The 25,112-nt window shown below is 56.8% G+C and overlaps 2 protein-coding genes across 6 annotated transcripts; one reads left to right on the top strand and one right to left on the bottom strand.

The window, feature by feature from the left end:
* Positions 1 to 42: 42 nt before the first annotated feature.
* Positions 43 to 14,921, top strand: CCDC157 (coiled-coil domain containing 157). Of its 2 annotated transcripts, XM_074321554.1 has the most exons (12): positions 43 to 181; positions 2,827 to 2,976; positions 5,529 to 5,787; positions 7,795 to 7,966; positions 8,722 to 9,364; positions 10,079 to 10,156; positions 10,513 to 10,703; positions 12,008 to 12,184; positions 12,357 to 12,525; positions 13,605 to 13,744; positions 14,413 to 14,501; positions 14,591 to 14,921. In XM_074321554.1, exons 3-12 carry the CDS (start codon positions 5,540 to 5,542, stop codon positions 14,838 to 14,840), a joined length of 2,157 nt encoding a protein of 718 aa, XP_074177655.1. In that variant the 5' UTR covers positions 43 to 181; positions 2,827 to 2,976; positions 5,529 to 5,539; the 3' UTR covers positions 14,841 to 14,921. The 2 variants fall into 2 exon arrangements, with proteins under 2 accessions (XP_074177655.1, XP_019598628.2); XM_019743069.2 differs by lacking the exon at positions 2,827 to 2,976 and having other exon boundaries at positions 58 to 181.
* A 1,077-nt stretch (positions 14,922 to 15,998) lies between these two features.
* On the bottom strand, positions 15,999 to 23,617 carry RNF215 (ring finger protein 215). 4 transcript variants are annotated; one of them, XM_019743071.2, is made up of 9 exons: positions 23,210 to 23,605; positions 22,828 to 22,962; positions 22,317 to 22,388; positions 22,152 to 22,237; positions 21,537 to 21,693; positions 17,983 to 18,102; positions 17,764 to 17,907; positions 17,433 to 17,535; positions 15,999 to 17,344 (listed from the first exon to the last, which is right to left on the bottom strand). In XM_019743071.2, exons 1-9 carry the CDS (start codon positions 23,501 to 23,503, stop codon positions 17,322 to 17,324), a joined length of 1,134 nt encoding a protein of 377 aa, XP_019598630.2. In that variant the 5' UTR covers positions 23,504 to 23,605; the 3' UTR covers positions 15,999 to 17,321. The 4 variants fall into 4 exon arrangements, with proteins under 4 accessions (XP_019598630.2, XP_074177656.1, XP_019598629.2 ...); XM_074321555.1 differs by having other exon boundaries at positions 17,182 to 17,344; positions 17,764 to 18,102; XM_019743070.2 differs by having other exon boundaries at positions 17,182 to 17,535.
* Positions 23,618 to 25,112: the final 1,495 nt, after the last annotated feature.

The raw sequence follows: 25,112 nt of genomic DNA, 5'->3' as shown, positions 1-25,112 counted from the left end.
CCGGACACGCCCCCTCGCCGTGACGTAATTTCCATGGGAGCCGCCCCGCGAGACGCCGTTGCCATGGCAGCGGTCGGGGCACCTGGCTAGGGTTTGCTGGGCTTCACAGGAGCGGCTGGCGTGCCAGTCAGTTCCATGAGCCGACCAGACACAGGGGCTGAGGCTGCGACGCCGGAGACTGGTGAGATGTTCTATCTACATCACCTGCTGGACGCCTCCCCATTTACTCCACTGGCCATTTCCTCGCTTCCTCCGCCCCAGCTCCCTCCAATTGGTCTCTCACTTTGGACAACCCCCTCGGGCCCTCCTCTTCAAAGCCCCAGCTCCTTTCTGCCTTATCCCCTTCTTTCGCTTCAGGCCCACCTCCCCCAGGGCGCCTTCCCACGTCCCAAGCTGTAACTATCTCTGGTCCCTTTTCCCGTGGATCTGCCTTTTCTAGATTCACTCCCTGCCTTCCGGCCCTCAAGTCCCATGGACTGTCTCAAATCGGGGCAGCTGCTTCAGATTTCACCCCCTCGCTCCCACTTATACCTCCCTGCAGGCTACTTTCCTCCCTTCCCTGAGGCACTACTTGAATCCCGCCCTTTTTGCTTTCTCTCCTCCCTGTACCCTCGCCCCTCCTTTCCAACTCCTGAATGCGGGCCAGCTCTGAGGCCTTGTCTGGACTTCAGTTACCTCACCTGTGAAATGGGGGCATGATAGGAAGAGATGCCCTCCCAAGTCTCCTTCCTGTCTCTCACGCTCTGTCTCTCACACACACCCCATAGCTGTTTTATGTCATTGTTGTTTATTATTCATGTAGAATCGTAATGATATCTAGAATGTATTGAACATTTACCATGAGCCAAACCCTGTGCCAAACACTGCACGCATTACAACAGTTATTTCTTATAGCAACTTCTTTGCAGAGGAGGACAATGAATCTCAGTTGGTGGAGCGGGAACCCAAACCCAGGCCATTCTTACTCCTTTACTAGTACAGTTACTTATTCCTTTGTCTTCACACGATTTTTTCAGTCTCCCCAGGGATCCAGGCAATTCACAGTCCTGAGTCAGAGACTGACAATTGCCATATACATGGTTTTAGAGTTGCCAGAGTGTTTTCATGGTGGTGACCTTGAATCTCAGCAGGCGCACTTGGGGAGAGGTAGGCATAATCTTTACCAGAGGGGTAGGGTCCTAGGGCTCAGAGAGGGAAGAGGCTCGAATGCTGAATGGGAATGGAGGAAAGGCTCCCTCCCTTCTCTGTGAATGAGAAGCCCACCTTGAGCTTAAGGGAACTGAGGAGAGGCAAAGTTAGCTGCCCCTCCTACCGCAGGGCAGTGTCAGCTCAATTAGTACCATCACCTATGTGACCTCAGGAACTGTGCAGGGCTGGCAGCTTCAGACTGAGAGTTTCACTCAAGACCCAGGAATTAGAAAGCCGATGTCAAATGCCCCTACACTTGACACACACCTAAGTGGTTCTCAAACCATGCTGATATCTGCAAACCCCCAAAGTTCAGAAGAATTGACATAGGTAAACTTGGCTATTTTTCAATGTCGCAGTTTCGTCTTGTATACTCGTGCTTCTTTGGCATTTGCTGGTGCTTATCAGAACTGGAATCTAACAGGAGCTGGTATCTTAGATGGCCCCAGATGGCAGCTATAGTTATTTGAGGGTGAACAGGTCAGTGTTTCTTGGTGTCTTCATAAGCGAGCTCCTGAGTTCCAGCGCCTCCTTCCAGGGCAGGGTTTCTTGCTTGCTTTATTTATTCCCATCCTCCCTTTCCAAAAAGGAAAACCAGGATGTTTCCGTCTGTTTTTTTTTCTGTCTGTTTCTGCCTCATTTCTTGGGGACATAAAATCTCATGGGTGGCAATATCTCACTAGAGGCAGTCACCAAGGCAACATATATGTATGGGATATGGGCCTGTGTGTGTGCGTGTGTGTGTGTGTGTTGTGGAGTAGATACTCAGGGCCCTGTGGGTGAGACTGATAGAGCTGACACACCCAAGACTCGCTCTCTGAAGAGACCCTCAGATATAGATGGTGGTTCCTTGTGGACAGGGCTCCGTGTGCCTTGCTCTGTCCCTATTCTTGACACAGTGCCCAGCATATAGTAGGTACTCAGTCACCGTTTGCTGAATGAACACACAGGATCTGGCCCTCTACACCTGCACTGTGCAATACCGTGGCCACCAGCTCATGTGGTGGGACATTTGAAAACGGTGGCTGATCCAAACTCAGATGTGCTGTAAGTGTCAAATGGACACTGAATTTTGAGACTCAATGCAAAACAAAATAAAAAGTTAAAAAAATTTTTTTTAATCCCCTTAATGACTTTATATTGATTTCATGTTGAAATGATAATATTTAAATAAAATATTAAAATTAATTTAGCTGGTTTTTTCTTTTTTACTTTTTTAATGTGGCCAGGAGAAAACTGGAAATCCCATATGTGGCTTCATTATATTTCCTTTGGCCAGTGCTGCTCCAGCAGCAGCATGGCCTGAGGACAACAGAGATGTTGGACTCAAGAATCCCAGCTCCCTGAGTGAACTTAGGCTAACCTCCTAACTTTCCAGAGCCTCAGTTTCCTCATCTGTATAAAGACAGTGGTACACAGTAGGGAAGTGGTACACAGTAGGTCCTGTGGTCAGAACTAGCACGGTTGAAGCATGCTGTCTATGAGCAGTTTCAACTCAGGTGACCCCACCTGCCTTTTCCCTCCCCTCATTCATCCAGCCTGGAACACTCTCCTTCTTCTGGGACAGCCTCCTCCCTGTCCTCCGATAAGCTCTCCCTGAGTGACTGCTCACTCACTTTTGCCTTCATCCATTCCCAGGGACTGAAGAGCTGTTTGGGGCCAGCCCTGCACTGGAGACAGGAAGCCAGGTACCTGGAGGAGCCTCTGACCCTGAGCCTTAGGCTGGTCCGAGAGTTGGGCAGGCGCCCGTGCAGGAATCCAGCTCCATAGGCAGTCACCTGCACAGAGGTGAGAACAGGGCACAGTACTCTGGGAGGCCAGAGAGGCCAGCTTAGCCCTCAGGAACTACCCCTGGGTACCTCCGAGCGTCCCAGCACCTGTGGGCACAGGCTGGCCCTCGGGCCCCTTGGCCCAGGTGGCCAGGTGATACCCCAGTGAACTCAAAAGACAGTTCATGCGCTTGCAAGGAGACAGACTGCTACTCACAAATAATTACTCAAATAATGATTCAGTGCTGGTGTGGTGAGTGCTGGGATGGAAAAGAACAGGATACTCTGAGAATGTGTAACAGGGGACTTTACCTGGCCTGGGGACCTGAGGGAGGTATCTTATCTAGAGGAAGTATGGGGGGGGGCACATTGTAGGTGGGGAGAAGCTGAGGTCAGGGCAGGCCATCCAGGGCTAGAGCCTAGGGAAGTAGTCCAATCTTTATGTTGTAGGAAGCCATTCAGGGGTTCTAGCTGGGGTAGGAGTTGCCTTTTAAAATAATCACTCTGGCTGTCATATATAGAATGGGAGAGGTGGTGCTGGGCAAAGGGAAGAGGGTGACCCCTCGGAGGCTGTGGTAGTGGTCTGGGGAGATGGTGAGTGTGGAGCAGTGTTGATGGACAGAAGTGCTGGGTTCTCAGCATGGTTTGGACATAGGATTGGTAGCACTTGGTACTGGATGTGGAAGTAAAGGAAGGGGAGTCAAGGAAGTGCCCAGGTGTGCTCAGTGGGGGTGCCATTTTCTGAGATGAGAGAGATTGGGGGGTAGAAACAGGTTGGAGGAAGAGAGGTGTCATGGTTAGGCCTGGACTTCCTGTGGGCCCAAGGGGCCATGGTCTAAATATTGCCCGATAGCCCTTGCCGGGAGGGGCTGTGGTGCAAGGAAGCACTTTCTGATGCTGAGAAATGCACAGGGTGGGGAGGGACCAGTACTCAGCGTGCACAGGGCTGCCCAGCTCTGAAGAGAGTGCTGGCTCTGACGGCAGGTGCCGGAGAGCAGAACCCCTGAGGCGTGCAATGAGCCATAGGACGGGCTGGGACAGTGTCACTTCTCCACCTTCTGAGTCAGGGGCCATGGATGGTTCATCCAAATCACTGTCTTCAGATGTCCATAGACTCTAAAGATGGACAAGAAACAGGCTGCATGGCCCGCAGGGGAAAAGGGGAAGTACAGAAAGCCGTGGCTCCAGACAAGGGTGACCTTTGCTGTCGTAGCTGCTAGTAATAGTCGTCACAATAATAATAGTCACTCCTGCTGGAGAACTTTGACTGATGCCTTGCCCTGGACCAAGCACTTGACTTGGGGACACTTTCAAGGCCTCACAACCACCCAGCCTGGTTGGGAAGGATGTCTCCATCTTACAACTGAGGCAGCTGGGGCTCAGAGGGGTGCACTGACTTGCCCAAGGCCACAGAGCCAGGAAGGGCAGGACTGGGCTCTCTGTATCAATGTATAACGGGCCCCCTGTAGGATAGATGTCATTACAGAGTTTCAGGTTTTCCTCTCTTGTACCTTACGACTTGTTCCCCCCTCCCCCAAATCCATGTATTTTTAAATTTCTTTGTGCATTTTTTTCTTTTCTCCATTCAATTACTCAGTCACGCACTTGCCAGTGAGCAGGTACCGTGAGCCAGGTCCCAGGCTGGCCATACTGGGCCTACCACAGTGACTCAGGTGGACTGAGGACCTGGCCTGGAGAGGGGAGGCTGTTCCAGCCGAGTGACCAGGGCCGAAATGGGGAAGCCCAGAGGGGTGATCTAACCCAGCCTGAAGGGTGCTCAGGAAAAGCTCCCTGTAGAAGGTGATATTCCGGAACCCTGAAGGAGAAGAGGAGTTAACTAGGTGATGGGAATTGGATGGGGGAAGCATAATTCAGATAGAGAGGACAGGCGGGAATAGATTCGGAAATGAGGGTCTATGAATGAGCTGCTCTGTAGCTGACGGTGGTTGGAGTGGTGAGTATGGGGCAAAGAGGGGGAGGGACGTAGTCAGAGGAGGTCTTTCTCCCAAGCGCCACAGGGAGTCCTGAGGGGTTGTTGGCCAGTGTGAAGTGATCAGGTAAGGTTTGGCCCAGACCTGTGGAGCTGAAGTGGATGAGATTGGAGCAGGCAGTCCTGTGGCCCAGCTGAAGCTGCTGCAGTGATGTAGACAGATGACGGTGGCCTGGTACAGCCCCAGCACTCCCAGACACGCTGTAGTTATAACTCTTTTCGTTGTCAGTTGCCTGTTCAATGGTTTGCTCTGAGAGGGAAGGATGGTAGGTACAGTCTTATTCGGATGTATCCACCCAGCATTTAGCAGGGGCCTGGCATACACAAGTGCCTGGAAGTACCTGTGGGACAATGGAATCAGCAGTGTAGGTGTGGGGCAGGGTGGGTGAGAGGGAGGCTGGCAAAGTCACCACAACCAGCTTCCAAAGAGCCTGGTGACCTGGGGCCGATAAGCAGACTTCTCCCCAGCGTCTCAGATGGACTTGAGCCTAGGAGCATCTGGGAAGGTAGGGGTCCTGGGAAGTTTCCTCCAGCAGCCGCCACAGGGCTCTGGCTAACGGGGGTCCTCTCTGCCCACCTAGGAGCCTTGAGGATGGCTCACCTGCTGGGCAGCCAGGCCTGCATGGACAGCCTGCGCAAGGACCTCACCGACCTGCAGGGCACCATCGTAGATGTCTTTTCCCGTGCCGGACCCGTGCGCTTTCCCTCCTGGAAGTTTCCTGACCGCGTGGCCTGTGACCTGGACATGGTGGCCCTGCTAGAACGCTATGACCATGTGCCAGGTGACCCCGAGTTCACACAGCTGTCCCATGCTGTGCTGTTGGAACTGGTCATCGACAGGTAAGGGCCTTGACCAAATCTGGTGATCTGGAGAGACCGGCCCCCACCCCTTAGCCCAGGAGCAGCCTCGGGATCCCCCTCCAGCAGTGGTGATGATTTTGGTAACAATTATCACCTTTGACTGAGTACTGTCGGGGGCCAGGTCAGCTCAGGGCCCTCACAGGATCTCACCTTGTGTGTGTGCTGCGCTATCCTCTCCTCTCCTCTCCTCTGCTCTCCTCCCTCAGGGAGTTGCTGGCCACCATATTACTCCTGTGGCACCCCAGCTCTGACTGCTGCCTCTCCGGCTGCTGCCAGCTTCTCCTCAGGGTTTCTGTGTGTTGGAGACACCACAGCTGCTGTTCAGAGTTTCCATCCCAGGCTTTTTTTCCTGGCGTCTTGTGGGCTGTGCTGTTCCCACTGCATGTCATGGGGCCAGACACGGGATGTGTTTTTCCAGATCCTGGTCCTGCTGGGAAGAGGCCAGTGGATGCCCCTGCACCCCCACTATTTCTACGTTATCATTAATGTTGACATAGCCGTTAGCCTTCCACTTCCTGGGACCCCAACCCAGGTTTCCTGTGCTCCAAAACCTTACACACTAATGAAGTCGTGGGGACCTGACAGACAGGGACCCCAGCAGCTTGGGGATGACCTGCTTGGGGACAGAGAAGCCAGGGTAACCACTTAGAGGCCTAGAGGAGCCCTCGGTGTAAAAGCACCATTTGGAACCCATGAGGGGCCGAACATGTAAGCACAGAATACCGCTTCCTTCCTCCTGGCTTTGCACATGCCGTGCCCTTTGCTAGGAGTGCCCTGCCCACCCCTTCCTGGTCTGGCCAAGCCCCATTCATGTGTCAAGGCCCAGTTTACCCATCCCCCTTCTCTGAAGCTGTTGCTGACATATATTCTCCCCCCCTCGCTGGCCCCCTCTGCCCACCTGTGGCTGAGTTTGTTGGAGCCTCCCCAGAGACCGCTGGGTCTGAGACCTAGAGCAGCCTGGAAACCCTGGAGGGCAGGGCCATGGTCACCGGCTCAGGATGAAGCATTTGGAGGAGGTGCTCAGTTCATGTCAGGGACAGGATTATACACGTATGACTAAGGATGAAAGTAACGCAGGCAGCACAGCAGTCTCCCACTGTATGAGCATACAGACTGCTCTGTCAAGGCCACGCTTTGTCCTTTTTCCAGGTGCTTTTCCGCCCCCCAGTGTTGCTCAGCTGTCTCCATTTACGGAGGAGGACAGTATGGCCCAGAGAGGGGCAGGTCCTGGAGGTGGTTGGCACTTTTTCCCCCAGGACCTCTCTGCCTAAGACCCAGTGGTTTTAGGATGACCCCCCTGCACGTGAAACAAGAGGTCACTTATCTGCCGGGGTTGTTTTATAAACACAGTATTTCTTCCTTTCAAATAGCCTGGTTCCCATGCAAATGTAAACTTACCTTTTCAACAGCCCATTGCCTTAGAATTAGGCCCTGACTCTCATTTGGAACTCCACGGTCAGGATAGAGACCTAGTGAAGAGTCACTCCACGTGTCCGATGCCACAGAAGCACCCTGCAGGAGAAGCCCCTGACTAGAATCAGGAAACTGCAGGGCGCCCCTGCCCTGCACACGCACCCTGAGGCTGTGGGCAAGCTCCTCCCGTCTTGGGTCTCGGCTCTGTCTTCGGTAAGGTGAAGGCTCTGAGCCACATGACGTAAGGCAGCCACTCACCCAGCACTTTCTGAGCACTCAGGGTGCAATGAGGCAAGGTCAAGCCTCCCAGAGCACCCTGGTCTGCTGGGGAACAGCCAGGCCGGAGTGCTGTCACCCAGAAGAGGCCCCCAAGCTCAGCTCTGAGGGAGGGCTTCCTGGAAGAAGTGGCTCTTAGGTTGGGTTTGAAGCTGGCCTGGCAGAGCATATTCTAAGATGCTCCAAGTCCCTGATGCCTGGGCCAGTTCCCCAGAGCCAGAGGCCGCCGGTTCTAGGGCATGCGGGCACACTGGCACTGGGCTCTGCTCCAGCTGACCCTGCTGTTTCTGCCCGCAGGCTCCTGCTGCTGCTTCAGAGCTGTGGGAGCTACTTGGAGAACCTCGGTTCGGAGCAGACAGTGCCCCTTGCCCAGGTTGCAGGGCCCTGCATGTCTGTGGGGCTCACAGTACGGCGCTTCTGGAATAGCCTGCTGAAGCTGGGCATGCTGTACCAGCAGGCTCCCCCTCAGGTGGGTCATCTAACCCCTGTTTCCCAGCTGTGATCACCCTCACACCAGTCCCCCCTCCCCACCCCAGCTTCCTAGCGCACCAGGTGTGCACCGCATCCACCACCCCCCCCCAGGAAGGTGTCAATGCTAGAGCCTCCCAGTCAAGGCCCGTGCAGCTTGGCAGTTAGCCACCTAGGCCACGGCACATAGGTCTGGGCTACTGGGCTCTGCTGTTTGCACTGTGGGACTTTGGAAAAATCCTACCTACTCTGAACCTCAGTGTGTTCATCTGTACAATGGGAGTAATGCCAGTCCTTACCTCTCAGGGCATTGTTAGGTAATAGTGTTAGTATGAGCATCATTTGTTATGTGTTAGCCCATAATCCTCACAACCACCTAGTGGGAAGGACCGCCATCACCATGATGGGGAGCAAACTAAAACTGAGAGTGACCACAGTGACACGAGAGCAGGCAAGTCCACTAAACAAGAGCCCAGTAACCGGCAACTGGGTCTGTCACTGTTACTTTCCCACCCATGTATGTGAATGCATTGAGCTGGGGGTGGGGGGTGGGGCAGGGGCAGCAGAGAGGAGGCCTGGGTTTGGTAACTGGAGGCAGTGGAAAGAAAAGAGAGGGTTCGCTCTCATTGCTATGGGTGTTAGATAACATCTGAAAGACTGAGCATCAGGGAAGGCTGTCACAGAACTCCCCAGGGAAGTGGTCACCTCCAAGGCCCATCTCCCTCACCTGCTTTCCCTTTCTTTTCCTGACCACAGAAAAGGGCAACCCAAGGGGAGAGCCCCACCTCCAAGCCCACAGCCAAAGGCGAGCCAGCCAGGAGCCCTGAAGTTCTGACTGCCAAGTTCAAGTCCCCCTCCCCACGGCCAGGCTTGGCCCAGCCCTGCCAAGAGCCGGACAGCGTCCCCATCATCGTCTCCCTGCAGTCTCGAGCCAGGACCACTGAGAACACCAGGAGTATCCAATCCCAGACTGTGGAGACAGCCCTGGTGCCCTGTGATGCATGCACCAGTGTCCAGGGCAGCCTGCGGGAAGTGGGCAAGGTAGTCATTAGCCTGTGTCAGAGCCAGAACTTGCCCTCATCCTTGGGCCAGTTTCAGCAGCTGGTGCAGGACAGCATGGGGCTCAGGCCACTGCCAGCCGCCACTGTGGGCCACTGGGCAGCAGAGCAGAGCAAAGACCTGACACGCCTCAGTAAGCATGTGGGGGCCCTCACTCAGCTTGTTGGGCCCCTCAGGGCCCAGCTGGAGGAGGCCGATGGGCAGAAGGATGCACTGAGGAAGCAGGTGAGCGAGCTGGAGCAGATACTGCAGCAGGAGCAGGGGGAGCGGCAGCGGCAGGCGGATGAGACCCAGCAGCGCCGGGCCAAATGGGAGCACGACAAGCAGCAGCTGCTCACAGGTCTGTGCCCCGGAAGCCGGGCCCTTAGTGCCCGGGGCTCCGCGACAGCTTTAGTGTGGGCTCTCCCACAAGCAGGCCCCACGGCAGGCTGCAGTACAAGTAGTTGGTGTGGAAGAAACCAGGGCTGGGGAGTGGGCCAGAGACGCAGGGAAAGGAAGGCAGCAAAAAGGGGTACACTTATCTAGCCATCCAGCAACTGGAGCTTCAGCCCATCGGGAAGACGAGCCGGTGTAGAACACGAGCCTCTGTTATCTCCTTAGAGGGGCGAGAGAGCCGGGGGATTCATCCACTCGTTCCTGTCAGTCGCTAAAGGTGACTCCTGGGGGAGTCCGCTCCCCTGGTACCTCCAGCCAGTAGAGTGGCCTCTTTGGCTTTGGTGAAAGCCGTTAGACAAAGAGATGCAGCCACTGGCACTACGTAGAAGTCAGCCAGTGCCCACTGATGTGAGGTCGGAGGGCTTTGGGCAAGTCCCTGCCCTTCTGAGCCTCACTGTCACTTCTGTGGCGGACACTGAGGCCCACAGAGGTATACAGACATGGCAGCCAGCCAACAGGAAGCAAGGTGGATGGGGGCCTAGGCTTCCTGACACCGCTGCAGAGTTTACCCACAAGCACAGGTGGCCCCTCCACATGGTGATGGCTGCCACCACTGGGCAGAAAGGCCACCGGCCAGGCCCAAGGAAACCTCTGAAGGGACTTTCTCTTGGCTGCACAGAAACAAGTGACCTCAAGATGAAGGTGGCCACCCTGGAGAGGGAGCTGAAGCAACAGCAGGAGACCACGCAGGCCGTGGGTGAGGAGCCCTGTCATACAGCCCCATACCACGTGCCCTGTATTCGGTGGTATGGCCAGACGAGTGCCCTCTATCTCTGTGCCCTGGGCTTCGGGGGCAAAGACAAAGGGAACCACAAAGGAGGGTAAGCAGCCACATTGTTGGGTAATGACCCGAGTTGGGCTACCACCTTCTATTTTCAGAACCCACCTGGGGTGGGGTTCCGAGCCCCGTTTTGTGGCTGATGACACTGAGGTCCAGAGACGTGCTGTGACACCCTCCTCCCACCCCGTCCCACCCTGGGTCAGAGGCAGTGCAGGGACTCGCCTCCAGGGCTCCCCTGCCTTATTCCTTCCCGCGCCTGCTCAATCCTGCAGAGACAAAGGCCCAGCAGCTGCAGGAGGAGGCTGAGCGCAGGGCAGAGGCCGAGAGGCAGGTGCAGCAGCTAGAGGAGCAGGTGCAGCTGCTGGCAGGGCGGCTGGACGGGGCCAGCCAGCAGATCCGCTGGGCCAGCACGGAGCTGGACAAGGAGAAGGCCCGCGTTGACAGCATGGTCCGCCATCAGGAGGTGAGACCCGGGGCCTTGCCACTGTCCCAGGCACCTGCAACGTAGGCTGCAGGGAAAGATGGCTCTGGCGGGGGGGGGGGGGGATTATCTGTGTAAGGCACCTGCTCCCCAACACACACCCAGGTTTTGTTTTGATTCACCTTTGTGGAGGGTCTGAGCCCTCCTCTGATCCAGACACTGAGGGCATGGGGACCCAGGGACAGATAGGGCCAAATGAGGCCTTGTGCTGGAGGAGCTCCCCACCTGGCAAGGGCAAGCAGTTGTGCCAACCACATCTCTCCTGCCGGATGGCTAAGAGAGGCAGGGAAAATGCTGCAGGGGTCCAGGGAGGGACAGTCACATCTGCTTGTGGGAATCCACGAAGGCTTCTGGGAGGAGGTGGCCAATGGCTGGTGATTACTCCATCAGAAAGAGGAAGGATAGAAAGGGCAGAGGGTGAGCAGGGACCCAGGATACAGTTGTGTCCTGGGCAATGGGGCCTTGCAGGAGTCCCCAATGGGGCTGAGGGAGTGAATGACCTGTCACACCTGTCACCTAGAGAGGGGGCAGGTCTGCAGGCTATCCCGGCTGGGCGGGGGGCCACGACCCCAGGTAGAAGCCCTCAGGGTCAGGCATGGCCCAGGATGGGAAAGTCTATCAACCCCAAGTGGGTGCTTTTCTCAGTGCCCTGCAAATAGTCACAATCAGCACACATCAGGTGGCTTCTGTGAGCCAGGCACTGGGCTCAGCCTCTGCAACCCTCTCATTCCTCCTCACCACTACAGTAGGAGGCAGATACTCTTGTCATCCCCACTTTATGGATAAGGAAACTGAGACTCAGTGAGATTAAGGAAATTGCCCAAGGCCACACAGCTAGCCAGAGGTGGATCCAGGACCCAGAGATGACCTGGGCTGGTTCTTTTTGCTTTGCGCTCAGTGAGTGTCAGGAGTGGTGTGTTCCAAGTGACAGCGGCTCATGGGACACTGGAGACCTAAGGAAGAGATGAAAAGCACATTTCCTAGAATTCCTCTCCGAGTGGAGAAGTGGGGGTGAGGCTGATAGAGTCAGCTAACTGCTTTCTAAGGGGGCAGAGTCTGCAAGCTGGGGGGCCTGGACTTGACCAGGATGGGGTGTGTGTCTCCCTGCTGCCTTCTTCCCTCTGCCCCTTGCCCTCCACATGTGTATAGTACAGCCTCCCCCTACACAGACAGATGCAGCACAAAAGGGAGGGCGGGGTTACAGATACTATAGCCTCCTTAGTCCCAGGTGGCTGGGCCTAGCCCCGTGGGCCTCATGGCCTCCCTGCCTGCCCATCCCGGCTCAGTCCCTGCAGGCCAAACAGCGAGCCCTGCTACAGCAGCTGGACAGCCTGGACCAGGAGCGCGAGGAGCTTCGGGGCAGTCTGGATGAGGCCGAGGCCCAGCGGGCCCACGTGGAGGAGCAGCTGCAGAGTGTGCAGAGTGAGAGGGAGCAGGGGCAGTGCCAGCTCCGGGCCCAGCAGGTAGGAGGGGGCAGTGGGAGGGTGCAAGGGAGACTTCCTTTTCACCAGAGGAGCCTCCAGCCAGCTGAGTGCCTGCGGGCCTGTCCCATGTCTGAGGAGTGGAGGGGTGGGGTGTCCTCAGGGGAGCCAGGAGCTGTTCCTTGGGCCAGGTCTGAGCCTCTCTCCGTCCCAGGAGCTGCTGCAGAGCCTGCAGGGGGAAAAGCAAGGCCTGGAGCAGGCGACGACAGATCTGCGGTTGACCATCTCGGAGCTGGAACTGGAGCTCGTGGAGCTGAAGGAGCGGGAGCGGCTGCTGGTGACCTTCCCAGACCTGCACAGACCTGTCGAGGCCCAGATCCAAAGTAAGGGCCCTGGGTTGGTACAGAGGAAATGCTGGGGCCTGGGCCAGGCAGGACACTAGCGTCTGCAGCTCCCCAGCCTGCAGTGGGAGTGGTGGAGCCAGGCCAGATGGCAGTGTGGCCCCTATAGGTTCCCTACAACAGGCAGGGACTTCATGTGTTACCCACTCCTCTGTGTGGAGGGAGACACGGAAGCCCAGCCGTAAGGTGACTGCGCACCGTCACGTAGCTGAATCCAGACAGGTCTGGCTGCCTCTGCAGCTCGTACTCATCACCACGTCACATGCCAGTCCTTGCTCGCCTTCCCTCTATCCCATCCTGGTGTCTCTCCAAACCACACCATGCGGCCAGCTCTAGGGGCACAACCCCAACTATCCAGTGTCCTGGACCACATGGCACTGGAGCGCTAGGGACCAGTCTCGACAGAGGACTGGAGGCCAAGCCACCTAGGTTCTCATCTCAGCCCCCCGTCCTCTAAAGCACTCATCCATCCGTGGAGCCGTCAGGAAGATCCCCCGCAATGTAACTGGTCATGATAAGTCATCACTCCTGAGGGCTGACTATGTGCCAGGCACTTCTGTTGCCCTCTCAACTGCCCTGCTAGGCAGGTAGCAGCCTCTTTTTACAAACCCGGAAACAGGATCAGGGCAGGAAGGAAGCATCCATCCCCCGAGTGGTGAGAAAGAACGTCCTTGCTATATTCCTGACTCCTACCCAAGAGTGGCAGCGGGACTGGACAACTCGCTGTCTCTCTGGCCCTCTGAAAACAGCTGGCCTTGGAAGAGAGTCACTCTCTTGCCTATTTGCTAAGTCTTCACTGAGCTCTAGGTCCCTCCCAGCTCTCAAATTCTATAATGCTGTGGTCACCTTCCAGCAGGTAGGGGGACTGGGAGTGGGACAGGCCTCAGGAGAAGGAAGATGAGAGGCGAGGCCCGGTGCAAGGACGCTGCCAGCTCCCCTGTGCCTGCTGGGCCACCAACCCAAAGCACTCCCCAGCTGTCATGCTTGCCCTCAGGTCTTGTCCCATTGGGCACAAGAGGCAGGCCTGGTGGGGTGAGGTGCCAAATAGTGTGTCCTCACAGGCTCCGGCAATGTCACGGATGACATGGAGAGGCAGGTACAGGCCAACGACATCCGCATCCGGGTCCTGCAGGAGGAGAATGGGCGGCTCCGGTCGATGCTATCCAAAATTCAGGAGGTAGCCCAGCAGGGGGGCCTCAAGGTAGGCAGCCTGGCTCCCTCACCTGAGGTGGCTGGCCCTTGGGGACTTGGAGGAGGCCTCTGCTGGTGGGGACTTGGAGGAGGCCCCTGACCCAGCAGAGGTCTTCAGACCCCACTGTGGGAACCTATTAAGAGCCTGCCTCGTGGGATGTGGCTTTAGGCTGCGCTGTCCTGAAACATCTTCCCTGTTAAAAAGGTGTGAAGATGGTACAGTACCTCCTAGCTCCAACCCTAGCTCTGGCCCTTTGTACTTTCATTCCCAGTGCAACCAGGAGCCTTGTCAGAAAGCAAACCTTCCCACACTTACTGCAGCTGAGGCGGCCCTGGAAGGCTTCCCAAACCCTGCCTCTTAGAAGAAGGGGCCATTGGGACAGGTTCAGGCCCTCCCTCCCCCTCCCTGGCTGTGACACCCTCTCTGAACAGTGGGAAGGGGATTCCTGGGACTTTCGGAGCTTGTTTTTTTTTTTTTTTTAATTTTTATTGGGGAATACTGGGAACACTGTGTTTTTCCAGGACCCATCAGCCCCAAGTCAGGTCGTTTTCAATCTAGTTGTGGAGGGCGCAGCTCACTGGCCCACGTGGGAATTGAACTGGCGACCTTGGTGTTATGAGCACTGCGCTCTAACCACTGAGCCAACCGGCCGCCCCTGAGCTTGGGTTTCTTTGCAGCTGATCCCGCAGGACCAGCTCTGCACCCCTCCCGGCCAGGGAATCCAGGGAGCAGTGCCCCCAGCCCAGGCCCAGAGAGCATCCCCAGGGTAAGTGAGGCTTTGCCAGAGGTGGGGCAGACAGGGGCTGGGCTGGTTCCCTCACTTACAGGGGCTCTTGTCATCTGGTCTTCCCACAGGCCCCTGGGTAGGCGGTACCTACCTGGCAGCAGGATGGCCAGTGCAGGCAGGACCCTGCCTGGCCAGCCCCGGACATCCCCACCTCGGCAGCCCTGTGGCCGGCCCAGCAAGTCCTCCCTAGAGGATGTGACCCAGTCGACCACCTGTGCCCAGAACCCCATGCGGGCCTTGGCCAGGCTGAGGAGGAGACTGTCACCAAGCCGGGGCCAGGCCGGACCTACACACCAGCCCCAGGAACGGCCCATGTAGCCTGTAGTGGGGTGGGGCTGGGGGGCAGGTGGCTGGCAACCCACCCAATGTAATAAAGCCCTGGCCGTCTGCCTACAGTGACCTTGGCCTCACAGCACTGGCTGAGCCCGGGGCAGAGTCCTTCCTTCCCTGTCCTGGGCAGGGACCACTGAGTCCCCAGCCATGCAGGTTATACAGCAGCAGAGGCCTGGCACATGGTGCATCCTCAGTAAATGGAAGCTTCCTGACAGGGGCAATGGGAGAAGAGGGCACACACCGAGGGCAGAAAGAAGCTCCTAACACCTGGGCCAGGTAAAAGGCAGCCTTTCAATCCCCATAGCAAGGGCCAAAGGGTAGCACGGACTCCGACACCCCACCAACAAAGGGTAGGGTCGGTGTAGGGGGTGTGCAGCAGAATGAGGGCAGCTCAAGGTAGGCCCCGTGAGGGTATCTAAGGCAAGAAAGGAGTCAGAGACAGGTCCTGGCTCTGGGCTCCTGGAGACAGGCAGAGGGCAGCAGTACCGTCCCCAGCCCCAGGTCCAAAGCTGGGGCCTCCCACCCTGGCTCTGAACCTGGGGATGGGGACATTAAGGACCCAAGGAAGTCAGCTTTCCTTTCACTGAGGAACTCTTCACCTTCAGAAAATGTGAGTCATGAAGGATTTCTCTAACTCCAGGAGGTTGGATCTCCAGGAGACCACTGAAGGCAGGGCAAGGCCTCACCCAACCAGAGGGCGGGACACCCTAGCTAGCCTTGGCTTTCCCAGGCCTGTTCCTTGGGGCCCAGGCCCTGATGCCACCTGCCACACCAGACCCATAGCAGTCGTTTCCTCAGGAAGGTTCCAGCCTGCCCTGAGTCACCTTGCCTGTGAGGGACAGCCCTAAGACCTTGTTGAGGACTTCTCAGGGTGGGCGCTCCCAGCTTCCTATGACATTTTCCCCTGGTGAGGAGGCCAGGTAGAGTGCCCCAGTTTAGAGAGAAAGGTCAGGAGGGGCCAGGTGTGCAGCTGAACCGGCACGGCCAGCATCGGCCCAACTCTCGCTCCTGTGGAGCCAGGGGTTCCTGAGGAAGGCTGCGATGCTCTGGCCCTGCCCCTCACAGGTGAGAGGCAGCCTGAGGCTGGGGGCTCCCTGAGGCAAGAGGCCAGGGCCCAAAAGCAGGGGAAGGACCTGTCACCGCTCAGCTCCTCTCTGCATCCTTTTATTATCTCACAGTTAGGTCAGAAGTCCAGGCCCTGTGTGGCTGGACTCCCTGCTCAGAGTCTTAGAAAGCTGACATCATAGTATCTGCCAGGTTGCCTTCCGTTCTGATGGCTCTGTGGAAGAACCCAGGCTCATTCTGGTTGTTGGCAGAATTCTGATTCTTGGTGCTGTAGGTTGTCTGTTTCCTCGCTGGCCGCTGTCAGCCAGGGGTCACTCTTAGCTCTCAGACTGTCCACCTTCCTTGCCACCTCCATCCTCAAGTCCTCCATCCTCAGAATTTCTCATGTGGTTTGGTTAGGTCCACTTGAATACTTTCCCTTTCAAGGTCCACTGTGTTATATAACATAACGTAATCACGGGAGTCAAATCCATTAGAGTCACAATTCCAGTATTATACAAGGCACGTTCATGGGGTCTGGGGGAAATCTTGAGGGCCGTTGTAGAATCCACTTCCCACAGACAGTAGAGACCAAGGTGACTTGTCTTTGGAATCTTAAAACATCCACACAAATTTTACTTATGTTAAAATATATCCATGTTTATTTTAATATTAAACCTCCTCTGCCCCAAATCTTTAAAAAAAAAAAAATTGTCCCTGGAAGATGCATAACATTTATCCTGTGGCTTCAAGTATCCTGGTCAGCGATCCAGAGCCCCACCAAGCACAGGACTGGATGGTTTCTAAGGCCTCTGGTCCCAGCCAGGCCCAGGAAGGGAGCCCAGCTAGACAGACAGTGGGACCCGTGGCTCCCAGTGCCCAAACACCGAGGGCAGCAGGCCTCTGGGTTTAACATCACTGCCCGACCAAGACATGTCCTGAAAGATGGTCAGGCCAAGGTGCCCCGAGGCCAAACAGTTCCTCACCTGACCCACCCCCCTAATAAATAAGCACAAAATCTGGCCACTGCAGCCTCAGCTCCTGGAATGTCCTGACAAGCAGGCCAGAGAGCTCACAGAGACCTGGGAACAGCTGCACTGCCGCACACCCTCTTTCCCCAGGCCCCTGCCCCAGGTCCTGGGAGCTGCCTGCGAGGAGGGCAGACACAGACACCCCACGATTGCACAGAAGGGCCCCAAAGGGGCCTGTCTTCCTCTCATCCCAGCAGGTCCAGGTCCTGCATCCTCAGCCGGGGAGTTGTCACCCCTCCTTCCCAGTGTGGATGTGGTGGGTGGGGCACTTTACTCCTCACCCACAGGGCTTTCTCTCCTGACCATCCGCTGTCCCTCCAAGAGCCCAGGCCAAGGCCAGGGTGCAGGCGGGAGGGGTCCCATCACGTGTGCAGAGATCCAGATGGGGCAGCTAATCATCTGAGTAGCGGTTCCCTGCGGGGAGGAGGAAAAAGAACAGGGAGGGAGGCATCAGGTGGGGACCAGGTAGAGCCAGCCAACGGCCCCCACCCTTGGTGCTCACCTAGGACATTGAATTTGCATAACGGGCAGGTTTGCTGGAGCATCAGCCAGGGGTCCACGCAGTCTCGGTGAAACTCATGCTTACAGGGCAGCACCCGGAGCCACTGCGGGGCAGGGAGGAAGGACTCAGGCCACAGTGGCAGGCCTCCAGGTGGGGGTGCCTGGCCCCATGTCCTCATCTGAGCTGGGAAACTAAAACCACTGTGACCTGCCCCCACGCCCCGCCATTCTGCTTTCTGTAGTGCTGGTTGGGGGTGGTTCCGAGCTTTTTCAGGAGGGGGCGTGGTTCATCACATGGCAGCCAATACCTGGCCTCTGCCCAGGGCACTCACCTGCTTGTTGCAGAAGTAGTCCAGACACACAGCACAGGTCTCGGCACCAGGCTCCGGGGGACCCTGTGCCGCTCTGCCCAGCCGGCAGCGCCGGGTCTTAAGGGATGCCAGTCTCCGCACCACACGGCGCTTGAGCAGGTCCACCTGTGGGGGGAGGACAGGGACAGTTTGGCAGGCCTGAGGGCTGACGGCACCGGACTCCCTCGGGCTGGCTCCCACCTGGCCTCCTGGCTCCCGCTGGCTCTGTCTTGATGCCTGCCGCTGGGCTTGGACCATGAGGCCGGTGCACAGAAGCATGGCCACCAGCAGGATGGCGTTCCACAGCTGCTGCAGGGGCTTCTGGGGAGGGGAGCAGGGCGTCAGGGATGCTGGGCCACCCCATTCTCCTCCCCCAGTAAATCTACTCTAAGGACCAGGCAGGGCAGGTCCATCGGCACGAGGCTCCCAGCTTCCTCTTCTGAAGCCTCCGTCCCAGGGGCTGCATAGCTGTCTTCACTCCACCCTACACAGTGAGGCAGCCCACATCTGTCCCCAGCCCAGGCCTCTCCTAGGCAACCGACCCGTTGTCTTGGCACCCATGGAAGTGTCTATCTGGCAGCCTTACACACTCCCCAGCCCAGGACCCTGCCACCTCCCACCCCATCCCTAACCTGTACTTCCGGTCTGCTTCCCAGTCCCCATCACCCACCCACCTCCATCCAGGCTGAGGGCGCCAGTGCCCAGACCCTGTTGCCTCGCTTTCCTGGGGTCTCATGTCCCTCCTCTCCAGCCCACTCCTCTACCGTTTTTTGGGCCCCTGCTCTAAACTCACCCACCACAGCCCCCGGCATCTCACCTCGCAGACTTTATCAGGCAGCGCCCCTGCCTGACATCCTTCCCTGTGACACTTCCTCCCCCACACCTGCCCCCACCTTCGGGAGAATACCCAAACTCCAGCCTGCCTGCCTTCCTCTCAGCCTCCCTTGTTCCTTACCCCCTCCCACGTCTGTGCCTTCCCACACACTGTTCCCCTATTGGGAACTCTCTTCTTCCTCGCCCCTTCCCTTGGCTCATGCCTTTGGATGCCCCTTGCTCTGGAAGCTCTCCCTGACCCCGAGTGCTGGGCACATGCTCCGCCCTTGCCTCCCATGCTCAGCCCTCCTCACACCTACTCTAAACCTGCGTTTCCTTGCTGCTGCCCTTGCTGGTCCCATTAGAGGGAGGAAGCTCTGTCTGACGTGCCTCACTTAGTCTTGGAGAGACCCCTGAGGGGCTGCACTGACTTAACTCCCACCATACGCAGTGTGGCAGCTAGGCTGTGACTACTAAACAGCTGGCTGAGGAAATGACGTGGCACTGAAAGCAAAACCCGGCCCGCTCCAGCATAGGCACACCTCACCCACACAGGCCTGTTTCACAGGGTCCGTGGGTGTTTTATGACTAATAAACACATCCACTTCAAAGCTTTCTGCATTCCTAGTAGCTTTTTGTCATCATGTTCTTCCCCTGCCAATGCTGAGTTCAACTGCCATCATGTGAGGGGAGAGGGGCCGAGAAATTATTTGATGTTAACCGAGGCCGCCACTCGGGACAAAGTTGGGTGCTGCTAGTGTCATGATACTGCTTCTGCTCAGGGCAGAGGTACTCTGGGGGCCACTACTGAGAGATGTCTGTGAGTTCCAGCTCCCCACTCCTTCCCACCCTCCCTCCGCTGCTTTCTGTGTCCCCATCATCCCTTCATTCCTGGTAGGATGGTGGCACCTGCTCCAGGAAGCTCTGCGCACCCCTAAGCTCAGGTGCCTTCACTCTACTCTGCCCCCGAGGGCCATGCCCACCGCCAGCTCAGCGCTCACCCCAGCAGTGACAGTGTCTCTCTGGCCTATCTCCTCTCCAGATGGGGCTCCGTGAGCCCAGGGCTGGAGTTGCCCTGTCTTTGTGACCCCTGCCATGCTGAGTTGGCTGACACCTGGCTGGACTCAGAGTGGCCTTTACAGCGTAAGCTCTGCAGGGCAGAACCTGGAGTTCTGTGCGCTGGAGGGACCAGTGACCACTGGGTAGGCTGAGGGCGTGGCCAGCCTGAAGCTCTCCTGTAGGCCTGAGACCCAGCCTTCCCAGGCTCAGTGCATCTTGGGGACCCCCAGGTGAGGAGGGAAGGCAGGGTTGGGACTTGTCCATCAGAACAGTAAGGCCGTGGTTCATTGGATCTTTCTGGTACACCAGTGCTGCTACTCTGGATTACCAGAGGCTGAGGGGTGATGACCGAGCCCTGGGGTCAGGGCTGAGTGCTGGCCTCGGCCATCCTTCAGACACTTCAGGTACGATGGCCACCCAACACGTGCACGGCCCACCCCGGCCAGCAGTATGGTTGTTCAGCTTTGCCCTCTGTACCAGCCAGACCGGCCTACAGACTGTTATTCCCGCCTCAAAGCCTGTCAGGCCCTCTCCCAGCCTGCTCCTCTCCTAGCTCAAGCCTTTCTGCCCGCACCTGCTCCCAGCCTCTCATCTGACAGCCCCCTCACCAAATTCCTGTCCCACCCAGGTCTGTGTGGGCTGCCCTCCAGGGGGAGAGACAGTGAGGCTCTCTTCTCTTCCAGAAAGCCCTTCCAATCCCCCAGCCTCAGTGCCTGCTCCCTCCACTGCACTGTGGCTTGTGTTGCTCATAGGACTTAGCACATGCTGTCTAGGCTGAACTGCCAAGAGTTCCTCTTCCCTGCTTGTCTTTGAACCTTTCGAGGGCAGAGTCCAGGTCTCATAGCCTTTTGTACCAGCCATAGCCTCAAATGTCCTAGGATCTCAAAAGTTATTTGGTGACCGCTTATTCAAGCACTTACATCAATAAAGATATTCAGAGTAGTAGCAGCTGCCCATTTGCTCAGTGCCCGCCATGAGCTTATATACACAATCCCTATGGCCATGTGCTGTCCCTGTTCACAAATGAGAACTATAAGACCAGAAAGGTGAAGCACCCGGCCTGAGATCACTCAGCTAAGGTTTCAGAGCCAGATTTTGACCCCAAGTCTGCCTGCACGAAGCTGCCTCGCACAGCCCACGTCCTCCGACATGTGCTGGAGGCTGCATACCAGGAGACTGGGGCACGCCCGCCTTGCACAGAGTAGGTACTTTGAGAAATGTTTGCAGACAGGACACCTTTGAACCCTCTCAATGTTGAGCACTGGGAAATCCAGAGACAAGTAAGACACAGCCCTGACCTTCAGAGACAAAGTCATGCTCTCCAACACTTACATAGTAGGATGGGCTGTCCTAAGGGCCCATGAAGGGCCTGAGAGACGGAGGCCTGGGAGCTGAGGGTATGAGGGAGGCTTTCCAAAGAAGGCAGGCAGGATGAGCTGTGAGGGCGCTGGCTGGACTGGAACATACAGAGACAGAGAAAGTGGTGTCCATACCTGCAGCCAAGCATGGCTAAGGCTTAATGGCAGGAGACCAGGGCATGTGTGAAGGCCAGTAAATGGCACAGGATGGCAGAGTATAAGAAGACTAGGAAAAAAACAGGACAAGTGGGGTAAGTGAGTGATCAGGAAAGCTGTGAAAGCCGGGTTAAGGAGTCTGAATTTTACTCTGCAGGCAATGGGGAGCCAAAGAAAGCTTTTGAGCAAGACAATGACATGATAACAGCAGCTAACACTCATTGTGTATTGACCCAAGTCACTGAACACTCACAATAGCCCTGAGAGATGGAAGTGGTGGTCCTTGCCACCCAGGTGGGGAGAGGCCACAGGATTTGAGACAAGGCATGTGTGTGGTCCCACCTGAGCCTCCTCTCCCAGGGCACCCACCTGCTCCTGGGCCCGACTGCCTCCCAGGCACACCAGGTCCTGCCATCCTCCGTAGCCATCCTTGGAGAGGCCACAGGTGGTCCACAGGGTCAGCTTCCACTCGATGTTGGCTGACAGGGACTCTCCGCTGGTGATCTCAGCTGTGGCCTGGGTCCTCCTGGGAGAGAAAGGAACCAAGGAGCCAGGCAGAAGGGCTCTTGGGAGGGGAGGTCCACACCCCTCCACCCCAGCCTTGTGGGAAGAGGATACCCCCAACTATCACCCTGCAGCCCTTCTGCTTTGGCCCTCAGGCCTTTCCCGGCTGTTGGTTTTTCCAGTTCTCATACCAGCCAGGCCAGGGAGGCCCAAAAGCTCAGGGAAGAGCCTGTCAATCAGGAATCTGGCTTCCTCATTGCTGGCACCAATCCCCTCTGCCTACAGAGCCACGTCCTTACTCCAGGCCCTGGCACATCCTTCCAGTTTCCTCACCCGTTTTTCAGACCAGGAGACTACAGCCTTAAGGCTAAGAGGAAAGGTTCTGGTCCCGAGACCTGGTCCTGAACCCATGGCAGAGTCAAGGACCCACAGCACCCAGGGTCCCAGGCCCAGCCCTGTGGAGCCCAAACTCCAACTCACTGTAGCAGTGCCTCCAATAGCTTGGTGACATTTGAAGAATAATGGAGGACGATCACCGGCCTGAGCAGAAGCTGGGATATGTCTAGCTGTAGGGAAAGAGAGGGTCAGCTGGCTTTGTTCCCCCATTACCCAGTCTGTGTGCCCCCAAAACCTGAACAAGTTTACCTCTCGGACCACGTTGTGGTTCAAGATGAGGAGGAGCAGGGCAGAGGCTCCCAGGAAGAGCGCCCTCCGCATCTGCAGGACAGAGGGAGAAGCTAGCCCACATCCTACCCAGGCCCTGCTCACACACCTGTTGCCAGAGTTGTTCTTAGCTCCTGGCACTGCAGTGAGCGTTTCCTCTGGACAGACTGGCTATAGGCTCCTTGAGGTCAAGGACAGAAACCCTTATTCCTCCTGCCTTCCCCTGAGATGCTTGTGGGACTCAAACAATGCTCTGCTTTCCCTGGTCCTAGCAGGGCAGGCCTGCCCACTGACCCCCAGCAGGAACTCCCCACTGGATATTCTCACTGACCCTCACAGGCCTCCCCCATCTCTGCTTCCACACCACCATTAAACCCCACCCAGGCCCAGGAATTTTCTGGAAGCTCCTTAAGGTCCCCCCCTAATAGTCTGGCTCTAGAAAATGCCTTGAAAACCCCTCCTCCAGCCCCTTCCCCACATACACCCCCTGCACCTGCTGGATCAGGGCCTTGGGATAAGCCTGCGGCCCATTGCCCTGGCTCTCCTGGTGGAACTGCTCCCTGCCCACATACGCCACTGCAATCCAGCCTTCCGTGGGCACCTCCTGCTCAGCATCCACGAGATCCATCTGTGGGGCGAGGGGCCATAGGCAGAGTTAGGGGAGGAGGCGATCAGGCACACAGGGGGTGCAAGGCCAGAGCTTAGGAACGAAATTGGAGCAGAGGGCATCTGGGCCTCAGGTTCTGGAAACCGGAATGCTGGGGGCCTGGGAGGAGATGCTGGACTGCCAGGGGGTGGTCCAGGTGAAGGCCGGATCCGGGTGCGGGGTCTACACTGGGGCCAGGGCCAGAAACAGATGGCTCCGCAGCGCTCACCAGCAGCAGGCGGCCGCCCAGCCGCGGCGCCGGGGCGGCCTCAGGGCCAATCCTGACGCCCTCCAGGACCAGAGCGTCCTGCCGCGGTAGCCTCACGTCCACCCGCACCGCACGGGCCCCGCCCCGCCCCGCCCCTGCCACTGCCACGGGCTCGCTGCCGTCGGCAGCGGCCCCGGGTCCCGCCAGGCCCAGCCAAAGCGGCAGCAGGGGCAGCAGCAGCAACAGCGGCGATGGCGGCGGAGGAGGCGGCGGCGACGGCGGCGACCTCAGCGCGGGGCGAGCGGTGGGGCCCATGGTCGGACCCAGCAAACAGATGAGACAGGAACACCGGGGGTCGCGGGCGCCGGAGTAGCGGAGCGAGGGAGGCCGCGGCCGGACGGGGCGGGGCGCCGGGAGAGGGCGGGGCTGTGGCCGGACGGGGCGGGGAGCCGCGAGGGGGGTGGGCTCTCCGCGGCTCGGGCGCCCAGGCCAGGCCGCGCGCGCCCCCTGGTGGCCATGGAGAGCTCTGGCGCCGACGGCCGGGGAGGCTAGAGCGGAACCTAGATACATCACCGTGTAGAGGCGGGAAGTCAGAGAGAAGGTGCTCACAGCTTGCTGGGTTGTCAGAAGCGGAGACTGGGGCAGAGAGAGAGAGAGAGACATTGTTGGAAAGGACGACTTGGGGAGGCGGAGACACGATGAGGGACACAGAAGGGTAGGAACGAGGGATATCTGGGGGCCTGGAGGCTGGAGTGGCCTGATGGTCCCACGGTGTGGCCTGGGTCAGATTGCACCCCTCTCTTCCTTGGGCCTCAATTTCTCCCCTGGACCAAACTCCAGGAGGCAGAGAACCAGAGATTGGTGTGGGAGTCAGCTGGGGGAGATTGAGGCAAGGGTCCTGGAGTGACAGAGAGGGTCTGGGGATGCTTGGTTCAATGGAGCAGGCCAGACACAACTCCGCAGTGGGGTGGAGAGGCCGGGTCCTCAGGGAAGTCAATTCTCTGTGATGTGAAGTGGGCACAATATGAGACCAGCCCTGCCGAGTCCCCAACAAGTAATCTCTGATGCCTGCCGGAAAGTCCAAGTTCCACGAACTGTCCTCAAACTCATCCTTTCTCCAAGGGTTGCAGCTACTGGGAGCCGGCTCAGTCTGAAAGCCTTTTAAAAATTACACTGTGATAAAAGGCCAGATGAGTCATGACACTCATTTCCCTAATATTTTATTATGAAAAATATCAAACATACAGAAAAATGGAAAGACTTTTACAGTGAACACCCGTATAACCACCAACACTGAATTATCAAGATGCTCCAGAAGAAAAAGATGGAAAAAATAAGACAGCCTGATATCAGCCCAGAGACAGACAAATGGGACATCAAACAGAGAAGCCAGAAACAGACCCACACACATAAACATGGCTATGCCCGAGGAAACAATACAGTTGGGGGAGGGGAGGAGGAAGTATGATGGACTGTTTGATAAACTGTGCTAAGAAAATGAGTTAGCAATAGGGAAAAGAAACAAAATTGGACATCATACACAAACTATCAATTCCCTGTGGATTAAATTCCTAAATATGAAAAGTCATACCTTAAACATTCTTAGAAAGAAACAATATCTTGATTATTTCAAGATCGAGAGAGATTTCTTAATGTGTAAAAGCAGATTGTAAAAGAAAAGATTGAAAAAAATTCATCCACAATGAAACGATTGTTAATGAAAACATTAGAGGAAAGTGGCAGGGAAAGCTACAAACTGGGAGAAGGTATATGTAACTAAATGATTCATCTGCAGAATATACAAATACCTAAATATGGGCTACAAGATGCAAATAGGCATTTGGCCAAAGAGGAAACAAGAATGGTCAATAAATATGAAAAGATGCTCAATCTCATCATTAACCAGTGAAATACAAATTAAAAT

Source organism: Rhinolophus sinicus, linkage group LG16 (assembly GCF_036562045.2).
Source record: "Rhinolophus sinicus isolate RSC01 linkage group LG16, ASM3656204v1, whole genome shotgun sequence".
Lineage (NCBI taxonomy): Eukaryota > Metazoa > Chordata > Mammalia > Chiroptera > Rhinolophidae > Rhinolophus > Rhinolophus sinicus.
This window is presented reverse-complemented; position numbering and strand designations above follow the sequence as displayed.

What these genes read in the sequence shown, in the direction of transcription:
- CCDC157 (XM_019743069.2), top strand. Translation starts at nt 136, where the DNA reads ATGAGCCGACCAGACACAGGGGCTGAGGCTGCGACGCCGGAGACTG. An exon ending in ACCAGCAGGCTCCCCCTCAG is followed by an intron (nt 7,967 to 8,721) that starts GTGGGTCATCTA and finishes TCCTGACCACAG; the next exon opens with AAAAGGGCAACCCAAGGGGA. An exon ending in GCATGGTCCGCCATCAGGAG is followed by an intron (nt 10,704 to 12,007) that starts GTGAGACCCGGG and finishes ATCCCGGCTCAG; the next exon opens with TCCCTGCAGGCCAAACAGCG.
- RNF215 (XM_074321556.1), bottom strand. Translation starts at nt 23,503, where the DNA reads ATGGGCCCCACCGCTCGCCCCGCGCTGAGGTCGCCGCCGTCGCCGCCG. An exon ending in TGGGCGGCCGCCTGCTGCTG is followed by an intron (nt 22,963 to 23,209) that starts GTGAGCGCTGCG and finishes CTCGCCCCACAG; the next exon opens with ATGGATCTCGTGGATGCTGA. An exon ending in GCAGTCGGGCCCAGGAGCAG is followed by an intron (nt 18,103 to 21,536) that starts GTGGGTGCCCTG and finishes TCCCCTCCCCAG; the next exon opens with AAGCCCCTGCAGCAGCTGTG.